The sequence below is a fragment of the Mercenaria mercenaria genome, chromosome 5 (assembly GCF_021730395.1).
Source record: "Mercenaria mercenaria strain notata chromosome 5, MADL_Memer_1, whole genome shotgun sequence".
Lineage (NCBI taxonomy): Eukaryota > Metazoa > Mollusca > Bivalvia > Venerida > Veneridae > Mercenaria > Mercenaria mercenaria.
In genome coordinates this window covers 80,266,779-80,288,730 of record NC_069365.1, presented here as the reverse complement: position 1 = coordinate 80,288,730, position 21,952 = coordinate 80,266,779, and the positions used below count along the sequence as shown (strand labels likewise).

The 21,952-nt window shown below is 34.9% G+C and overlaps 1 protein-coding gene across 2 annotated transcripts; it reads left to right on the top strand.

The window, feature by feature from the left end:
• Positions 1-368: 368 nt before the first annotated feature.
• LOC123557741 (proline rich transmembrane protein 1B-like) lies at positions 369-20,310 on the top strand. Of its 2 annotated transcripts, XM_045349403.2 has the most exons (5): positions 369-621; positions 1,017-1,156; positions 2,687-2,821; positions 18,425-18,559; positions 19,866-20,310. In XM_045349403.2, the coding sequence occupies exons 1-5, from the start codon at positions 606-608 to the stop codon at positions 20,010-20,012; spliced, it is 573 nt and encodes a 190-aa protein (XP_045205338.1). In that variant the 5' UTR covers positions 369-605; the 3' UTR covers positions 20,013-20,310. The 2 variants fall into 2 exon arrangements, with proteins under 2 accessions (XP_045205338.1, XP_045205339.1); XM_045349404.2 differs by lacking the exons at positions 18,425-18,559; positions 19,866-20,310 and adding an exon at positions 6,140-6,737 and having other exon boundaries at positions 378-621.
• Positions 20,311-21,952: the final 1,642 nt, after the last annotated feature.

Below are 21,952 nucleotides of genomic sequence, written 5' to 3'. Positions count from 1 at the left end.
GTTCCATGAGTTTTTCTAAAATGAATAGTTGTCAAATTTCTTAAATTTCTTAAGCAGAACAGTATGAAATTATTAAACGTGAAGTTTTTGTGCAAAAATTATATATTTATATATTTCTTTGAATGAAATTCCCAAATTATAAATTCAAAATATAAATGTCACGTTTTCACCAATAACTATACTCGCAATGTTTATATCATTTGAATTGCCAATTTGCATTATGTGCCATCATGTTATGATTTTGTTATACTAGGTTGTGTCAAACAGTATTAGATAAAGCATTGAAACTGACTTACTTAAATATGTGTTTTATATATAAGGGAGGTCAGTATGCGTTTCCGTACATAAGAACAGGAAGATCATACTTTAAATGATTTGCAACAGGTATCTTGCGTAAACATGATAAACAACATGATCGATTTTAGGATAAGGAGTTTTTGTTTTGGTCATCACTACAGTGGAATGTGAGGGACTTAAATGTACGAATATACTTAAAAGTCTTATAGAGATTGTTTTATTCTGGAATATATCTTCCTTGTACATTGTTATAAGTTCTTTTAGTATAAAGGATAGTGTGCAACATACATTCAGGTACTTGAAATAAAATGGCGTATCAAGCAGGTATGAATTATCTATTTTACTTGATACAAAGCAAAATGTGTTTTTAATTTCCGTGAAGATGGTAATGATTTTGATATTTCACATAATTGTTTCACATTTCAATCAAATTAAATGCATATTTCACCTTTTACTCTCTTCATATTTTATGCACGATTATGGTAAAATAAATTTTCTGATATAATTGATGTTCCGCATAAAGCATTAATTTTTTAAAAAAACGTTTAAATATTAACAGTATTTGTTTTTCTTCGGCATGATGTACATTATTAAAGAAAACGGTGTTATGAGTTTTCCAAAAAGTTTAAGATGTCGAACCCATACCAATAAGTAACCAGCTAAGATTTTTCTTTAAATTTATTCGCCGTTATCCAGTTATTTTATTTAACTCTACATAGGTTACGACCAACCGGAGAATAGATACCTGAGAAAGTATCCTAATTTCGGTAAGGATGAATTACCCTCTTACCAATCTTTAGGAACACAGCAACAGTCTGGTTCTGGGCAGCCGCCATCCTACGAGTCAGCAACTTACGTGGTCAGTTTGGTTTTCATCATTTATATGCTATTAGTATGCAATGTATTGATCACATGTATTTCAGGTCAGAGACCACCAGTTCAAAAAAGTACAAGTAACATACTGGAAATAAGGTTAAGTGTATACCTGGGAATAATACGGTGCCCCTAAAGTGACATGTTACACACTTTGTTTCCACTTAGGTAATGAGAGACTTTTTTTTATTTCGTTTAAACGAAATGATTTCGTTTTAACGAAATAACTATTTCGTTTAAATGAAATCATTTCGTTAAAAAGAAATAACTATTTCGTTAAAACGAAATGATTTCGTTTAAACGAAATAAGTTACATTTCGTTTAAACGAAATAGTTATTTTGTTAAAACGAAATCATTTCGTTTAAACGAAATAGTTATTTCGTTTTTACGAAATGATTTCGTTTTTACGAAATGTTATTTCGTTAAAACGAAACAGTTATTTCGTTCAAACGAAATGATTTCGTTTAAACGAAATAGTTATTCCGTTCAAATGAAATGATTTCGTTTAAACTTATTTCGTTAAAACGAAATGATTTCGTTTAAACGAAATAAAAAAAGTCTCACATTACCTAAATGGAAAAAAAGTGTGTAACATGTCACTTTAGGGGCACCGTAGAATAAGGTTATATTCGTCCGTTCTGATTTGTCAGCCATGTAAACATACTCAAAAAGTGATTTCATTTCAAAATTGAAATTTTGTACTTGACAAAATTTGCTACATTTTATGTGTATTAAAAAAACTTTTATCAAACGATTTTCAGTCCCGCCAGGACAACAATGTAAACATGGGGTCATCTCATTCACATGAAATTACTTAAATAACGTATCACTATTTATATGTTTTTCGTCCGATATTTTGATGGCTTGAAAAACATGTGATTACATGTTTTGATCTATGGAAGGCCGTACACGTCATAATGTTATGTTGGAAGTCTACGGGAAAGCAACTGGTGGTCTTTAACTTTCAACGTTACGTCTTTTCGACGGTACGTAACTTTCGTGTTACCTGTTCATCTTGAGAAATGGCATAGCGCCGTATCGTTGATAAAATAAACTGTTAAATATTGTTAATATCGTGTTGGTGTTAATCTGTTTAGTATCATATCATTCAGACTGAAAGTAACAAAAACAACAACAACAACTTTTATAAGCTATGCCAACTGTTGCATTCCATATAAGTTCATAAAAGAAATGCATGCTTTTTTCTGTAACGCCGACAAGAACATAAACTACAAAGAGTGTCTTTGCGATAAGAAGTATTTAAGTGCATGGAAGATAAATTACCACTTGTTTAATATGCAAAGTATTTATTTATCGAACTGTGCGTTTTAGCTGAGAAATGTGCGATTTAAATCACAATCATAGTACACGTGTGGGTAGGAATTGACATGTTTTTTATCTCTCTGGTCTGATATCAGTGATCAAACCCATAAATATTGCACGGGGCGAAAACAGCTTCTTTAAAGACCAAATATTCTTTTACTTTACCTAATCAGATAATATTCTTATCATAAGGTTTCTCGTCAACCACAACAAGGTGGAACAGTGATTTATCGAAGTCGGCCTCCTGACTACCTGATACCTTCAATTATTGCCTGTTTGTTTTGCTTCTGGCCTACAGGGCTATGTGCTGTCGTCTACGCAAAAGAGGTGAGTATTTTACACTTTTTGCGAAATGGGTAAATCATGTTGTTTTGGATCTTAGAGTTCATTTACTGCTCTTATGCAACAGAGTTTGTGATATATTATATATTACAGACTCCGGTATATGCCGGTGTGACATGAGAAACCTAAGACCCGTGAAATACATAAAGACTCTCTGTTCTGCGCATGCGCACAGGATGTTTTCATCAATGTTGTGCATGGCCGTGAAATATGTAAGACCAGATATTGCTGATTTTGTCATCCTTTTAAATAGGGAAATATATTACTATATAGTCAGACCTAATATGTTGAGAAGTCAGAATTATGTGAATTGCTCTATATAATACACTCCAGGGCAAAACAACTTAAAATCAACATATTTGCGTCACTGAAACACTGTGTCATTCTATGATATATTTTATTGTGCAACTGACAAGACCCGCGCATGCATATTGTGTATCGCCAAATGGACCTAACAATGTGTCTGTTAGGGTAACTGCATCTTAACACTTATCTAATCCCAACTGCTACACATGTGAACAAATCGCATATTCAAACCGCGCGCAAAGCTGTTATTATCATTATTTATTATTTAATATCCTCTACAATGTAAAGACTGCATATCTATTAGGCAATGAATAGAACGTTAACGCACACATTAAGGATGTACTAGTTTGTTTGTTGTTATCGGTTTTGAAATCTTCGTCAATGTTTATTTTAATGCATGATTTCTTCATCCGGATTTCGAAAGGTTTCTGATAAATGTATCTACCCACACATTGCAAATATTTCAAGTTTTCTCACGCGAAACGTAACTTTTTTCTAGTTATTGTAAACAACATCTAATATTTGCAATTCCAAATTCAAACTGCGTAAATTGCTAAATGGTATTTCGGTATCTAGATTTGGATATAGATTGATAAATGTAATTGCAACCATGAAAAAATCTTCAATATCACGCCAAGAGTGTTATATTTAGCGTAACTTTCTTCTTTCTCGAGACGTCGGCTGATAATTTTTGTTCTGGTTTACCAATAAAACACATGTCATTTGAAATTTGAACAGCAGAGTAAGACGGTTGTCCTGTTTTTGTGCTAACAAATTTTTCGATATGCCCAAATTGAGTACATCGAGGTTTAATGGACATACATAGTAATATGTTGGTATGTTTGTAGAAACGAGCGCTCGGTCGTTGCCGTAGAAACTTGCATGCACTATAGATTTGTTGCTTTGATGGTGGAGGAAAACCCCAGGTGCCTTTCCGTGCATTATTTCATCACGGGCGACCACCTAGGTAGAACAATCGACCTTCCATAAGCCAGCTGGATGGCTTCCTCACATGATATGCACAATAGAATATCTTTTTTGACAGAGTATCGCAAAATGATTCCCCTATCTACGTAAAAGATCCAATTAGTTTACATGTATATTAAATATAAATCATTGGCTAGACTTTTTGTACAAGTAATAAATATTTATACCTTGTTTAGCTAAACATGCATTTTGTCTTATTTTAAACCTGTTGCATAGTAATTGCACGTTTACATAAACTAAATGTTAATGTAGTAATTGTCCAAATTTCTAAATGTAAAATTCGGATCTATATATAGTGCACCTTTGAGATATGGTCTGTAGCTCGTATCTTTGTATGTTTGAAATCCCGCATGAGGTGTCTATTTTTTAATACGAGTAAGCCATCAAGCTGTCTTTGTGAACAATTCATGGCTATATCCAAATACTAGTCCATGGCTAAATTTATGTCCAAAGGAGGCACCCGTGGTCTTCCTCCCAACATTAAACACCGTTAAAAGCTGAATAGTTCTTTTGAGACACAAACACCAACATGTAAAGTATTGTAAATGTACTCTAATTGATCATCTTTTATTAAACTTTCTTAACATTTCAGGGTTTACCTGTATATTTTCCATGGCATTAATACACTTGCTTCACTTGCATTGTTCAAAAGTTTCTGCTTAAGTTTGCCACCTTGGCATTTTGGTTCTTGTGAGACATTTCTATGCGTAATTTCTTCTATAGAAAACTTTAACCAAGGGATGCCCAATATACACATATTCGTTTGTTTTGTCCTCGCTGTCAGTTTGTGTGCTCGTGCGTGCGTGTGTGCGTAAGTGTTTCTATTTGTGGCAGGCCTATTTGGCGGTCTGTATCTCTTGCTGTGTTTGCTGTGCTCTATGATTCCATGAAATTAACACTTACCTTTTTTTCTATATGCACGATTATAAAATAGCACAAATCAGTCTAATGTTTCAAAAACGAATTTGATTATCTCATTAAGATGATATTGTTCAAATGAAAGAATTTTAAATAGCCACCTAACCTCTTTAGGCTTTACATTTTATTGCATTTTTAGCATCTTAAGCCTTTTCATTTTCACGGTGCCGAATTTGAATTTTACGCACAGGCGTATGCCCAGGCCTTTCCCTGAATACAACAGAGTAGTTAATTGGTTAGTATTAATATTAATTTTGGGAATCTGACGACTGTCGGTAATCACATTAGCCGCTCAAAACTCAGACACTGCTCAAGTTGGTTTTAGTTATTATGTAGGCCTAGATCTACATCAGTTGATAAACGGATAGTAGAGCCAGATAATATATTTCAAATTATAAATGAAAACAATTATATAATTTCCAAAAGTACCTCGGACTAAGACTTCTATCTGATTACGAAAACGAAAGTAGGAATGTTGTTGACATGTAACCCAATACCATACTGTACAGACAACTGCAGTTATTACGCTCCTTGAAAAGGAAACATATTATGTCTGTGTGAACGTCCGTCCGTTCCACATTCTTGCCCTGGCTTACAATGTAGTTTTCAACAGAAATTCAGTTACAGGTTAAGATTTATCATTTCGCAGTCAAAAACATGACTGTACCGATTCATACATATTATTTATGGTCATTTTATTTACTAATTATTGTTCGGTAGACACAACTATTTCAAATGATACCATTAAAAAAACATGGGGTCACCAGGCAAAGAAATGTCATCTATTTGTGGATCGTATACCTTAAGGTAGTGGGCCCATTGCGACAATCGGCAATTTCCGTTCATTAACATATTGCGATTTTGGCAATTTCCGTCCATTAACATATTGCGATTTCGGCATTTTCTGATTTAATCGCATACGATGGACCAAACTCCAACACAGTGTTACTTCCCCTTATCGTAGTAGTGTTTTGACAATATTCCAGTAATTCCTGCGCGGAGGTTGACGATGGACACGTTATCTCACCTCAACTTACCTTAAATTTATGAATTGAACCGATTTACACATTCAGAATATTTTCTTTTTCACAGGCTAACGATAAGGCAGTTGCTGGTGATTTCCGTGGGGCCGAAAGGATGGCCACCAAAGCCAGGAACATGCTGGTATCCAGTGTTGTTATAGGAGCAATCATTTGGATTTCGTCTGGAATAATTACATATTTTCTCATTTACAACATCGAGAAAAACGGTTCTGGTTTTTAACAGGTCATTTTGTCGTTCACAAGATTATCGTTTTCTGAAACAAGAATTACTACTAGCTTGGTCTTGTGAATATAGCCATGATAATATTTACAAATTTCTAAGTCATAAATAAAATATTGTTCTGTGTAGACTTTGATTGAGGCGGTGATATGTAACATATCTAAGTATATATATATATATATATATATATATATATATATATATATATATATATATATATATATATATATATATATATATATAAGTTGATTATAGTACCAGCTAAATGTTCAATATATTTCGCAAATGGACGGGTATCTTACACTATTCTTCTGGAAAGTTAAAATTCATTTCAGTTCGGAGTACATTATGCATTGATATTTAAAGTTAATGTTTACAGCTGAAGTTTTACACCAACAGAATATTTCAATAAAACATAATCCCATCATATTGTCCATTTCATATGCCCCAGTAATGCGTTAACAGGGTATTATAGTAATAATACAAAAGATCGACGTAATAATAGGTAGATATCTTTATTGCCTCCTCATAAATATATACAATATACATAGCATTATATACAAAAACAGAACACATATTGACACAGTATATAGCAAGCAAATACATTACATCACATACATAACGTCAATTTCTATTATATTAGACAAATTATTAAAAAGAAACAAAGAAAACAACAAGCTATTATAGTTTTCAAAGGACTATTGAGATGTCACGTGTCCTACAACTTGCCGAAACGAAACACAAGTTTGATAGGGAATGACAAAGGAAATGGCAGAAAATTCTCAATGTTTATGAGATTCACGTACAACACTAATGTTGATTATTCACACTGTTGGAGACAGTTACTATCAATGTACTTGAATGTACTTTTGTTTAATATAACTAAAGGAGGTGATCAAACCATTACATGTACATAAACCAGAATGCTTTACTGACTATTTGTAAATATTTTATTGATTCTGTGTTGGGCAAAAAGCTAGACATGCCAGATAACATGTGAAACAATTCTTTATCTGGCTGCATCTGTATTAGGTCAGTATATAGCTTTAAGCCAAATTTATTGAGAAGTGTTGACCAAAGTTGCTCTCTGCTGGCGCTGTTCACTGAATAAAAAAACAAAAGATGTTTCACTAGATTGTCCGTCGATTTATAACATTTGTAGCAAATGGCATTGTAAGGCTTGGACAAAAGTGCGCCAATTATTTTTACAGAAACTTGCATATACTTCAATAAAATTCTATCAGTAGCAGATAAATACCATTGTATACAAATATTACGACGAGATATGTCGTGAATTATTAAAAAGTTTTGTAGACTATTACTCGACTCAACATGCTTAAAGTGGGTTCGATCCCCGGCCGCGTCATACCAAAGACGTAAAAAATGGTACTAGCAGCTTCCTCGCTTGGCGCTCAGCATTAAGGGGATAGTGCTAGGACTGGTCAGCCCGGTGTCAGTATAATGTGACTGGGTGGAGTATCATGCCACGTGTCTACGGCGTGATATTCCAGTGAGGCAGCACTATAAAGTTGGGCATTGTGCTCACTGCTACAAGTAGACACCGTCGTTTATATGACTGAAAAATTGTTGAAAAAGACGTTAAACCCGAACACACACACACACACACAACATGCTTAAAAAATTCATGCTGAAAAACGATTTGTATATTACTTTTGACCATTCTCTTCCATGTATATTTCGATGGAAAAATACCCGTTGTAACAAACGTATTTAAAACTGACATCAGATTATATTTCTTACACAAACGTAAAAATATCTGGTATGAATCCCTTAGCCATGCTAGGTTTGTTTAAATATGCTATAAGGCGGTTTACAAACACAATTTTTATAATTGACTGTGAGTGTAACATACACAATTGACATAAAAATGTTCATTTTCTTTTATCTATCTCAGCCTCGATTGGTAAAAACCCAAGTAGGTATAGAGATACATCATTGTTTGTTGATCTAGAAAGCTCTTGCATAAATTTTATACAGAACCTGTGAGAAATTTCTAGTTTATACAAATCATTTTTGGTGAGACAAGACCAAAGCTCAGATCCATACAAAGCTTTTGGAAGTACAACACTATTGTATATACGTTTTGCTGATATAGGATGTATTCCACCTTCGTATATCCCACAGGTTAGAATACTCATGAATGTACCTTTAATTTTCTGACAACTTTCTGTGACATTTTTACTTATATTTAGAAAATTATCAAATAATACTCATAGATGGACATACTGTGTTTGTTGAGTGACTATATTTGGCCCTAATCTCCAGTTTCTGTCACTTAGATGTTTCTGTTTAGTAACTATAACTGCAGATTTGCTAGCATTATAAAAATATCTACAATTTATACTATATTGATAGCATAATTCCATTAGTTGGTCTAAGCCACGTTGAGAAAACGAAAACAGTACCATATCATCTGCTGACGTGGAACATGAACATTTTATGTTATACATAGCCATACCGTATGGATTGTGTTGCAATTCATTTAGAAGGTCATTGATAAACACCAGATAAAGGAAAGCGCTCAGGACCCCACCCTGTCTGGTTCCTTGGAGAACTGGGAACCAGCGAGAATATTGGCCATTACTGCGCACGCAACTAGTCATACCCTGGTATAGGTTATATATTGCCTTATATATTTCGCGGCTTAAACCAAATTTGAATAGTCTGACCATCAATATTTTATGTGAGACACGGTCAAAGGCCTGCTTAGCGTCCAAAAAGCAAGAGAAAGGGGAGTTCTTGTTTTCATGAAAGAAACTCACACATTCACGAAACAGGAAAGAGGTTTTTAAACACCCTATATTTTTCCTAAAGCCACATTGTAAATCATTAATAAGATTGTACTTATTATCTTGTCCGATGTGGGATAACAGTACCGATCCGTACAGTTTAAGAATGACTGAGGAAAGAGTAATGGCCCTGTAATTGTTTGGGTTGTTTTTCGTTTTATTGCCCCCTTTGTGTAATACGATAATGATACCTTTTTTTCATTTCACTTGGTGCATACGAAAATCGCATCATACCATTAAATAGAATAGTTAGTACCCTATGGATTATCTCACCACCATACTTAAAATTTTCATAATAGCACTGATCATGCCCGCAAGCTTTATTTGGTTTACTTTTAATACATGCAGCTATAACTTCGTCCTGTGTAATGGGAACCATCGCCGACAGGTCATTATCCGTGTTAATTACTGTATTCTCTATCAAGCTTATGTCAGACATAATTGAGTCATGATAAGATTGTACAAAATTGTCACATTCTGATGGCTTGTACAAAGTTTCAAAATAATTGCCCCATTGTTCATTTATCTGCTTTTGATCTCTGTATACAGCATTATCAAAGATCAATTCACTTCCACATGCTGTATTGAAGTGAATTGATCTTTGTTGAAGCAGAATAGGTTGATGGCGATGGTAAAAATACTCGGCTAGTTCAATTGTATATTCACATACTTCTTTAACCATTACATATAGAGCGGTATCGAGATGAAAACAGCCTGCATGAGGGACTACAATCTACATACAAAATGTTTTACAAAATTGAGCCTGTTTTGATGAAAGTCCAGAATAACATCCCCTAGTCTCGTTACCAAATATGTGTTACAGTTTTTGACACCAGTGACCACCAAATAATGTAACCTCGTCTTGAACACCATTTTAGAGCTACAGAAAACATACATTGATACAGTGACCGCTACCAAACGGTGGGTGTTGATGCTTAGCTAGATGAAATGCGTTTACCATCAGGGACAGATCCTGGACTCTAAGAGTTATATAATGAACACTTAACCTGTGGGCGGATTATACAGACGTCACAGATTGCTGTCTGTATCATATCTACGCTGACTCAGTTGAACTTGTCATTCAGTGTAATAGAAATACTATTGTACCGTGGTAATGCCGTAAACGTTTCGAGGGCAAGTCTGGATATGGGCAGATCGTTAAAACAGGACACAAGAGACAATACCCGACCTGTGATGCCACCAAATCCCTTTGTGAATTATTAGGTTCACCATCTGATATGACTATTGCAACACGTTTTAAATTCGTATTCATAACATTTTATTAGTCAAACTAAAACCTGTACAGAAACAGCAGCTTGAATTATAAATAAAACGACCTATGGTCATATAACCTCAGTATTAAATGAGCTTCAATCGGCTACCAGTTAGATACAGTCTAGACTAGCTCCTAGACTATGATATATCTTTTTATATTTTTATGATTGAATGTTGTGAACTGAGCCAGTCTATATCCTATGTTCAATATTATATGATAATTTTAATTAACATCATTCCTCTCTGAAAATCTCTAAAATAGACTGGCTTTTGTCTCTATGAAATTGATTTCGACAAAAAAGGTGAAAATGTAGAAATAGGCCTATATTTATTATCAGTCTAGCGGCTAATCTAGATACAGTCTACAGTACAAAGTTCTGATTTATAAAGTTCTACACGGTCATTTCTCAACCTACATAAAGGACTTGAAAAAGCGGCCAGAAACGTGTTGTGTTAACTCGAACCGTGATATATGGCAACCCGAGCTTTGCGTTCTCTGTTTCTAGACTATATATGTAACTCTCTCCGAAAAGATAAACTATCTGATTTTAAATGTTTGGTGAAAACCCCATTTCTGTTTTTACAACATTCTGCAAACTAACCGGTTAATTTTGTCTATAAATGTTTTAAATCTTATTTTGTCTAACTTGTACGGTTAATGTCTATAATTCTAGATTTTTTATTAGCTTGTATCCTTTTAAATGTCTACTGTTAAGCATCTTTCAGCGTGTAAACACACGTATGCACGCAACTACAGTACATACACGTATATGTACGTACACGCCGCACATATTCACATACGCATGCACTATTAAAAGTAGTGATTTTCTAACAAACAAACATCTATATGGAAAGCTGTTTTATCTGTTTTTGAGATAAAGATTCAAAGCATTATGAACCTTTAACAAATGATTTAATGCATATAAATGAAATAAATGTAAACATAAGTGAAAAACATACATTACAAAAGCAATAACTTTATATCGAGGATATATTTTTTTTCGGAGTAGCTGGTTAAGCCAAACATTTGACCTACTTAAAGAACCAATAAAAATTGTAAATTGACAATTCTTCAACCAGTCAAAACTGCGGGACTGGACAATTGGCTGAAATTAATACACTATTCCACAAAAAGTTTCGTGTATTGATTTGATTTAAACATAGTTTAATCCTTCCATTTTTATGACAACATATTCAATGTTTATATACAGAAATAATACAAAACAATCTAAGAAAGGTAAAAGGACCACAAGTTCATAGTTCATATAACATTAGTTTCGTGTGTTACATCGGTACAGTAGATACTGTCGCTAATGACGTTTATCGGCGAAGGAGGTATTTATACACGTGAAATTGGCGTCTGACAGGAATAACAATTGGTTTTTAGCTCACGAATCTTGGAACTCCAAATTTGAGTAACTATTTATGCACTGTGTAGTTGACGGTCGCGGTGAGCTCGGCTATCTCCGTGAACTCGATAACGTACTTGCGAACTGATTTCCACCGATAGTGATAAATACTACATAAAAGGACTGTCCTTATTCTGATCACCACTGGCTGAAATAGCAGTGCATACCAGAAGTCAGTCTGTTACTGATCAATTACAACTACATGACTGGTCTAAAGATGTCACCAGTACTGAACTTGCTGTCAATTTGCCTTTCATACAAACCATTCAGTTTATATCAGCCTCCTCAACAAAATCAAAGCACTGAGAGGACTGATGTGGGCAGCGGTTAACAGCTTCTGGTAATGGGCATGAACAGTTAGCTTAAGTTTGGTGATTCTAGTTAAACATACTTTTGATTAATAACCTATCTTTTACCAAATCAAGGGGTAAAACTGCTTTTACTTTGTCAAAGGGGATAAAATAATATATGAGCAAAGCTCATGTGCTTATTGAAAATTTTGTGAGGTTTGGTTAATTTGGTCAAAATCTTTTTTGAATTATAATCATTTTTTAACAACTCAATGGGGAACAGTCTGCTTTTACTGGAACAAGAGGACTAACAGTAAATGTGAGCAAAGGTCATGGACTAATTGATAATTATGCGATATTTGGAGCTTCTAGTTATAACAAAATTTTGTAGAACACTTGCATGAAGTAACTGACAAGGAACAGACATTCTTTGGCCACTGCCCACTGGACATTTAACGAATTGACTTTAATCAGTAATCATGGGTCATTTACCAGTTTAAATGACCTCCGTATCAAATATGATCTTAGACCAAAGCATAATCTAGTTTTCTGACAAAAACGTTCTATTGTCAATGTGATATTGACCTTTGACCTACTGAACTCAAAATCAATAGGGGTCATTTGCTGGTCTTGACAAATCTCCCGATCTCATGATCCTAGGCCCAAACGTTCTCCAGTTATCATCCATTGTTTATCTAGCCTGATGAGAAATAAATCTAACATAAGTTATTCCGTATTTTTTACATGAACTTCATATGAAATCAGATTTTATCGCTGTGCCTTTTCCTTTCAGTATATTTATATTTATAGATATATTGTAAGAAAAATACAGCTACAGCTACTGCTGCTAAAACAGAAAATTTATTTTGTCGTGTGTGGTTTATATATATATATATAGCAAAAGTTTGTACCGGATCAAGTATATTATAAATATATGTATATATTGTCTCCGCATGCTTCCCACGGAAATCGTACGACGCCCGTACTGCTTCCGTGCATGCAGAGGCTGCGAGGAGAAGATACGGTGACGGTACAAGCCTGGACGGCAGTCTAGGTGCTTAGAAATTCTTGGGGTCAGTCTGTCTACCATCTCCCGAAAACATAGTTGGCTCGATTCTGAGGTAAGCTTAGAAGTCCCCATTGGATTCCCGCATCAACTCCTGCATCAGGGTGTCCCATGGTGGCCCGTCACAGCAGCAAGGGCTTCACGCACACAGTTCTCTTCCTGTGCCTCTGTCGGACCTGCTCATCAAGGACGACCAGGCTTGTAATCATCTGTTCTCTTCTCTTGACCTGCCTCAACTCCAACTGCAGGTATGCCGCTCTAAGTCTTAGTGGTACTATCATTTCTCCGAAGAAACAAACAATTAAAACATGTTGGAGATGGCCAATATATATAACCATCTGAAAAATGTTTACGGCAGGGATGCGGCCGCTGTAGGGTTGACGCGCGATGATTGCTTAATATTCGTGCGTTTTCATAGGTACCGCACGGGCAGAAAGCGAAGGTCCCGCGATTCTGCAAGCTCCGTACGATTTCTTTTGGGCAACATGTCCACGAAAAATCGTGCGTTGGCTGCACGATCAGCGCAAGGCCTCCTAAAGATGCTCGTTCAGGGCTTTGCTATGCCATCTGCGACACGTCTACTGGCTACGGGCTTTCGATTTTTCTAATTTGTATAACTTTTCACTGAACATAATCGTAGAAGCTGCGGAGCCCATGAATCCGTACGAAAATCGCACTGCCGCCATCTGCACGAAAAGGAGGATACGGGCAGTCTACGGGCTCCGAATAAGCATCGCAGGCCAAATGTGAACTAGGCATTACTTGCCAAATATTCTCAGCTGTGTACATATACATGTAATTATTCTTTGTATCCTAGAATATGATTTTTAGAAAACCCAGAGCATTATTTTTATGCGAAAATGATTATGTATAGCTATATATACCTTTTCACAATAGTAAACTGAATGATATAAAAATAACAGTTTAAGTGTACATTAGTTTTCTGATAAATGGTGTCTTTCTTGATATTACTTTTGTATTATTATCATTATCTTAACTTATTGATTACAAATAAATTAATTGAACTTAAGAGACATTATGTACTATTCACAGAAAAAAGCGAAAAAATGACTTATATATCTACCCATCAGTAAGTTTTGAAATACACGCCAAATCGCACAAAATGGCTTCTTGATTTAAAAAAATTTCTGAGGGAAGACCCCCCATACCCCCACCTGCGGGAGGGGCCAACACCCTCCCACACCTGCCCCCACTCGTCGTTTTCACGATTCGTACTCGCAGCCCCCTCCGAGAAATTCTGGTTACGCCTATGACTACCACCTCCACTACTACCACTACAACCACCACTACTACTACTATAAACACTACTACCACTACCAATACTATGACCATCACCACTACTACCACTCCTACCACTACCACTAAAACCACCACTACTATTACCATCACTACGACCACTACTACTGCCACTACCAATACTACGACCATCATCACTACTACCACTACCACCATCACTACTACCACTACCACCACTACCACTACCACCACCACCACTATTACTACCACCAAGACTGCCACTACTACCACTACCTCGACCACTACTACCAGTACCAATACTACGATCACCACTACCATTATCACCACCGATACTACCACTACAATCACCAATACTACGTCTACCACCACGACCTCTACTACCACTACTACTACCACTACCAATACTACGACCACCACTACTATTGTCAATACCACCACCACTTCTATTACTACCACCACCACTGCCACTGCTACCATTACTACCACCACTACTACAACTGCCAATACTACGACGACCGCCACCATTACCTCTACCACTACCACTACAACCATTACCACCACTAATACGACCACCACCAATACCACCACAACCACTACTACTACTGCATAATTTTCTGGGTTTTTTGTTTGTTTTTGTTTTTGTTTTGTTTTCTTCTTTTTTATATCTGGTGGCTAAGAGATAGATTTTGTTGTTTATTGGCCACGAGATAACTTTTTGTTGTTGTTTGATTTTTTGTTTTTTTTTTATATCTCGTGGACACGAGACAGGTTTTTTAAATATATATATATTGTGGCCACGAGTTAACATTTTTCTTTTTTTATATCACCGGGCCACGAGATAATATTTAAAAAACCTCACATCACCCCTCTGAGCTTCAACACGCGTTTGTTGGTATTTATTGAAAAGCAAAGAAGATAGGAAACATTTTTATCTAAATCATTTGACGTTTACATATGCTCAGATTGCATTTCCTCAAATTCTTCACTATTAATATGTGTTTTTCAGCAATTTTAATGAACTAGAGATGGTCTTGTACTGCCTACGCAAAGATCAGAAATACAATATTTTCCTATAGTTAAATTGGTCAAAGTAAGTTGGAATCAGTTATAAAATTTAATATATCTTAACGAATCTGGAAAAATAAATTAGATAAATGAAATAAATTTTATCGTAAGAATGGGAAGATCATACTTCAGATAATGTGCAACCACATAACTATCTTACCATGATAAACAACAATCGATATTACGATAAGGAGTTTTTATTTTGATCAAAACACATCAAAGCTGGAGATTTTAATAGGGATATGCTTGTAGGGATATTTTTTCTATTCTTGAATTTATCTTCCTTGTACATTGTTATAAGTTCTTTTAATATAAGGAAAAGTGTGCAAAATATTTTCAGGTACTTTAAATAAAATGATTTTGATATTTAAAATAATTGTTTCACATTTTAATCAAATTAAATGCCTATTTCAACTTTAAATCCCTTCATATGTTATGCTTGTTTAGTGTAAGATAACTTTTCTGATATCTTTGATGTTCCGTTTAAAGCATTTTTTTAAAGAAAAAGAAGGTTAAGATATTAACAGTGTTTTTTTCCTCGGCATGAGGTACATTATTAAAAAAAAAAACGGTGTTATGTTGAGTTTTTCAAACAGTTTTAGATCTCGAACCCATAGCAATAAGTTACCGGCTAAGATTTTTCTTTAATTTTATTCGCCCGTATCTAGTTACTTTATTTAACTCTACATAGGTTACGACCAACCGGAGAATAGATACATGAGGAAGTATCCTAATTTCGGAAAGGCTAAATTACCCTCCTACCAGTCTATAGGGACACAAACACAGTCTGGTTCTGGGCAGCCGCCATCCTACCAGTCAACAACTTACGTGGTCAGTTTGGTTTCCATCATTTATAAGCTATTAGTATGCAATGTACTGATCACATGACTGTATGAATCTGCCGTTTAACGTTATGTCTTTACGACGGTACGTTACTTTCGTGTTACTTCTTTATCTTGAAAAAAAGGCATAGCGCCGAAACGTCGATAACATAAACTGTAAAATTATTGTTATTTTCGTGTTGGGGTTTATCTTTTTAGTATTTTAGTATCATAAAATTCGGCCTTAATTTATGATAATAATAACAACAACGTTTATAAACTGTACCAGCTGTTGCATGCCATATACGTTCAATACAGAAATTCATGCGTTTTTTTTCTGTAGCGCCGACGAGAAAAGTGTCTCTGTGATAAGAAATATTGACACAATGCGACAGCGTGCACGATGGGAGATAAGTTACCATTTGTTCAATATGCATTGTACTCATTTACCTTTTAGAATTAAATGGAATTGTGGATAGTTATTGACATTTACTTTATCTTTCTGGTCTGATAACAGTAACCCATCCCAGGCTGAACAGTAGTAAATAAATCTGCTATATGTTCTTTATAAAATTAACAATCTTCTGAGAGCTGCAACATACAGCACGGTACATTAAAACATACTCACCTTGTTCTTAAATGACCTATAAACCACCAAGAAAAGTAGGGATCATGTATCATCTAAGAGAGATTTTTGTTTGACAGGTCAGCACTATTGAATATCTTCCAAACTGAGCTTAAATGTGGGTATGAATACATGAGTGATAAGGTTATAAATGCTAAAAATCTCCACGATAATGCTACCAAAATGTCAAGTATAGGACCACAATGAAATAAAAACAGGAACTGGCTTACATAAAACATGAAAATGCCACTTTAACTGGGAAAAGATTGAGGATTCTTTCTTTCCGCCATTATCCGATTACCTATTTAGTACTCTTGTACCTATTAGAAAAGGTGGCTTTCTGTAATAGTGCCAGTTTCATTTATATAGCAGCAGTAGCCTATTTGCATGATAAATACCAAATTTCAAGTTGATGTAATATTTTTCAAGATAAATGGAATTTTCAGTAACGCGGGTATAGATCCACAATGAAATAAAATCTTGAATTGGCTTACTTTAAACATTCAACTGGAAAAAAATGAGGTTTTTTTCATTCCGCCATTATGGCCTAAGACCAGAGTTATTTGTACTTTACGTTCTATATAGACACTGGAAACTATTGTAATTTTGCATGCATTCCAAACCCCCTAAAACTACCTAAAATTAACAGAACTATTCAAGAGAAAAAATTCCAAGCACAATAACCATGGGGTTAACCCGGTCTTTTCTCCACCATTTTGAACCGTTGCCAAATCACATGTTTATGGAAATTACTCTCTAGATGGCCGCAAACAGGCAAAACTGGCCTTATTAAAAAGTCATGTTATGCATATTCTGACATTCTCATTCTGTCAAATTGTACATGTACCTACTATTTCACATCTCCTCTATTCAATTATGCCATTTATTGCAGGTCTATTATTTACTATCAAACAGAGATAGAATTTTCCGCGTACCACTTCCTTATTGTGGTCAACCAAGAGCAAATAACTGTGATCTTGGTCAACCAAGGGCAGATAACTGTGATCTTGAGCCTATTTCCGAGCCCGGAAGAGCTGCTTGATTACCTATTTTTACCAAACTCCTCGCAGCGATTACTTCTCCTTGCGGCACATTAAATCACTGAAATCACAAGTCAGAACAGAACAGCTTGTTTTGTTTTTTTTAATTGCATTATTCGCATCTTGGTGGTAATATTCGCGCACATAAAATTGTTCAAATAACAAATTGAAGTGATTTTTGTCAAAAAGATTAGTTAAATAAATAATATGCTGGTAAGAGAAAGCTACGCCATTTTGAGGTGTAATGTGACTTTCTCATCACGTGGTTTCTTGCGAATGCAGCGGTTATAATGAACGCAAGAGACAGTAACCGCTGTAAAGATCTTAATTTAGTTCTATCGTACCTCAATAAAATTTGGCACGAGACGAAGACAGTTTCTTTAAAGACCAAATATTCATTTACTTTACCTAATCATATAATTTTCTTATCATAAGGTTTCTCGTCAACCACAACAAGGTGGAACAGTGATTTATCAGACTCTGCCTCCTGACTACCTGGTACCTTCAATTCTTGCCTGTCTGTTTTGCTTCTGGCCTATAGGGCTATGTGCTGCCGTCTATGCAAAAGACGTGAGTATTTTTTGTTTGTTCTTTTTCTTTTTTTGCTAAATGGGTAACTCATGTTGTTTTGTATCTTGGAATTCATTGACTGCTCTCATATAAGCTCATATGTTGGTATCATTTGAAAGTGTATTGTCTACTGAAAAAGAAAATGTAAATTACATGGCAAAAACAGGTTATAGATTTTTTTCTACTATGTAGTTTTCAATTATACTTTCAGTTATAGCGTAAAATTTATCATTTCGTAGTAGTGATTCATGCATGATATTTATGGTCATCTTATTTATCAATTTTTGTTCAGTTGACAAAACTCTTTCAAATGATACCAAACAAAATATGGGGTCACCAGGCATCGAAATGTTATCTATTTGTGGATCGTATACCTTAAGGTAGAGGACCCATAATGACAATCGACAATTTCCGTTCGTTAACGTATTATTAGAGGAGAGCGCCTGTATCAATTGCAGACTCTGGTATATACCGCAATTTGAATGAAAAGTATCATTAATATGTATATGTTGTAATCTTGGTAATACTAACCCTAACTTTTTATCAGTAAATTAAACATAATTATTATACACTAAATCCGTGCGGACATGCTATAATTTGCCTATTTTTGCCGTGTGCTCCAACTGATGATCACTTCCCGAAATGCGCAGAAGACTGCTCCAGCTTTACAATGAGCAACATCGATTATCATATGTGATTTCGACATTCTCTGATTGCGAAATCGCATAGGGCGGTCACGTAATCTCACGTCCATGACCTTAAGGTATAGGTCCATGTTTCAGAGAAAAAAGTTCGAACGTCATCAAATCATAGAAAGAAAGCATTGTTTTACTTGAAAATTTAACAGCGTATAAAACATTTATATTATTCTAAAAACCATTGTCAATTTACTGATATATGTATTGAATTCCGGAAAGGGACTGCATGAAGGGGCCACACTTCTGGACAGTTCAGCGCCTTTAAAAACTCACCATTTTTTAAAAGCTGTTTCACGTCTTCGTTTTGATGCATTTGCAACATCGTGCGAGTGTTTAAACTTTATATTACTAGGTAAAACATCGTTTTTGACAATTGTTTACATTTATTTCTTTACAAATGGCATTCTTATTTAAAGGGGGATAACTCATTAAGAACATTTTAAGTATCCAACTCTGTGGGACAGAACAGTAAAACATGTATTGGACAGATAAGTTGTGTGTCAAGATGCTGCTCATTCGTTAAAAAATCTGTTGTTTTGTGATATACTGCTAAACCTTAAATATGAATTGAACAGATTTACACATTCAGAATATTTTCTTTTTCACAGGCTAACGATATGGCAGTTGCTGGTGATTTCCACGGGGCCGAAAAGATGGCAAGTAAAGCCGGGTACATGCTGGTAACCAGTGTCGTGTCAGGAGTATTCATTTGGATCGCTTGTGGAATAATCACATTTTTTCTCGTTTACAAGTGACAAAAAACGGTTCTGGTTATTAGAATTTTGCAGTTTACATAATAATCGTAAGTACCAGCGCGATCTCGTGAAGATAGCAATGACAATATTTTCACAATAAGATCTTGTCTTTATCCACAAATGTTTCTAAGTAAAAAAATAATATATTGTTCTGACACAGACTTTAATCGAGGCGGCTAATTACATCTAGATGTATAATTATGTAATTAAGTTGGTCATAATGACAGGTATTTCGCAAATGAGCGGATATCTCACACAATATTTCCTGGAAAGTTAAGATTCGTTTCAATCCGGAGTACATAATGCTTTCATATTTACAGTAAATATAATTTTAAGTTGTACCTGTCATTCATTGTTGACGGTTGTAATGCTGAACATCAACTTGTCGTGGGAGTGAGGCATTGTTGCCTTACCGATACCGTATCCTGGGCAAGTCACTTAAGACAGTACCCGACCAGTGATGCCACCAAATCCCTTGTGAATTATTAGGTTAACCATCTGATTAGACTATTGTGACACGTTGTTAAAATTATAGATAGAACAACCCTTGGTCATATAACCCCAGTATTAAATGAGCTTCAGTTGACTACCAGTTAGATACGTCTTCAGAACGAAATTCTGATCCATACTAAAAAAAGCTCAATGTCTTTTAAACTGATTATGATTAGTTGCAGAAATTGTCTCTTCCGTTAAATTATTCCAAAAAGCAATTGATCTCTGACTGAAGAAATTTTGTCTCGCATTATGTTTACACTTTTTGCTTTTGAATTTCAGATAGTGTCCATGCAAATCGTCCTGAGCCAATGAAAACAAATTGTCCCACTTTATATCATCAAGATCATTAACTGACGTATAAATCTGGATCATATCGGCACGATCCCTTTGATATTCTAGGGTCACAAGACCAAGTTTTATCAATCTCTGTTCGTATGATAAATTTCGTATTGATCCTACAATTTAGTTGCCCTTCTCTAAATATCTTCCAATTTCTTTATATTTTTCTTCAAGAATGGAAACTAAACGCATGATCCATATTTCAGAATTGGGCTTATCAAGAATGTATACAGAGATAATAACATTTCTTCATCCAAGTATTCAAATGACATGTAGATTAATCCCAGTGTTCTTTGAGCATTATTTGTAATATTGGTTATGTGTTCATCAAAAGTTTAACGTTCATCAAATGCAACTCCTAATTCTTTCTCGAAAGGCACTTGCTCTACTCTTACATATTTTCCATCAGATTCTTTCATTGTTTGATCCTATATGTAAAACTTTACACTTCTTTCCATTAAACGTTAATTTCCATTCTTACCTCAAATCACACAGTCCATCTAAATCTGATTGTAATTGTTTACAGGCCTCGACGGTTGCCACTTTAGAAAAAGTTTTGTATCGTCTGCAAACATTTTCACTAAAATTCCGGATACAACATCTGGTAAGTCATTGATAAAACATAGAAATAAAACAGGGCCAATGACGCTGCTCTGAGGCAAACCACTTGCTACTTTAGATCATGATGATAATGATGATCGAGTCCGTACTCACTGTGATCTATCAGAAAGAAATCCTTTAATCCATTATAAAACTGTTGCTTTTATGCTCACTTGAAGAGTTTGTACAACAAACGGTCATGTGACACACGACCAATTTCTAGAAGCTGGATCACACTGGATCTACCAGATCTAAATCCATATTGATCTTCTAAAAAAAAACTGGTTACTATCTAAATGTCTCACAAGTTTATCTCTAACAATTTTTCACACAACTTACAAACAACTGATGTCAAACTTACTGGACGATAGTTCGATGAATCTTTTTTTTTTTCCTTTTTTAAAAAATAGGTGATACTATAGCCTTCCTTTCAATCATCTGGAATTTCTTCCTCACTCAATGATTTATTAAATAAAACTGTAAGCGGATCTGTAAGCTCGTTCCTG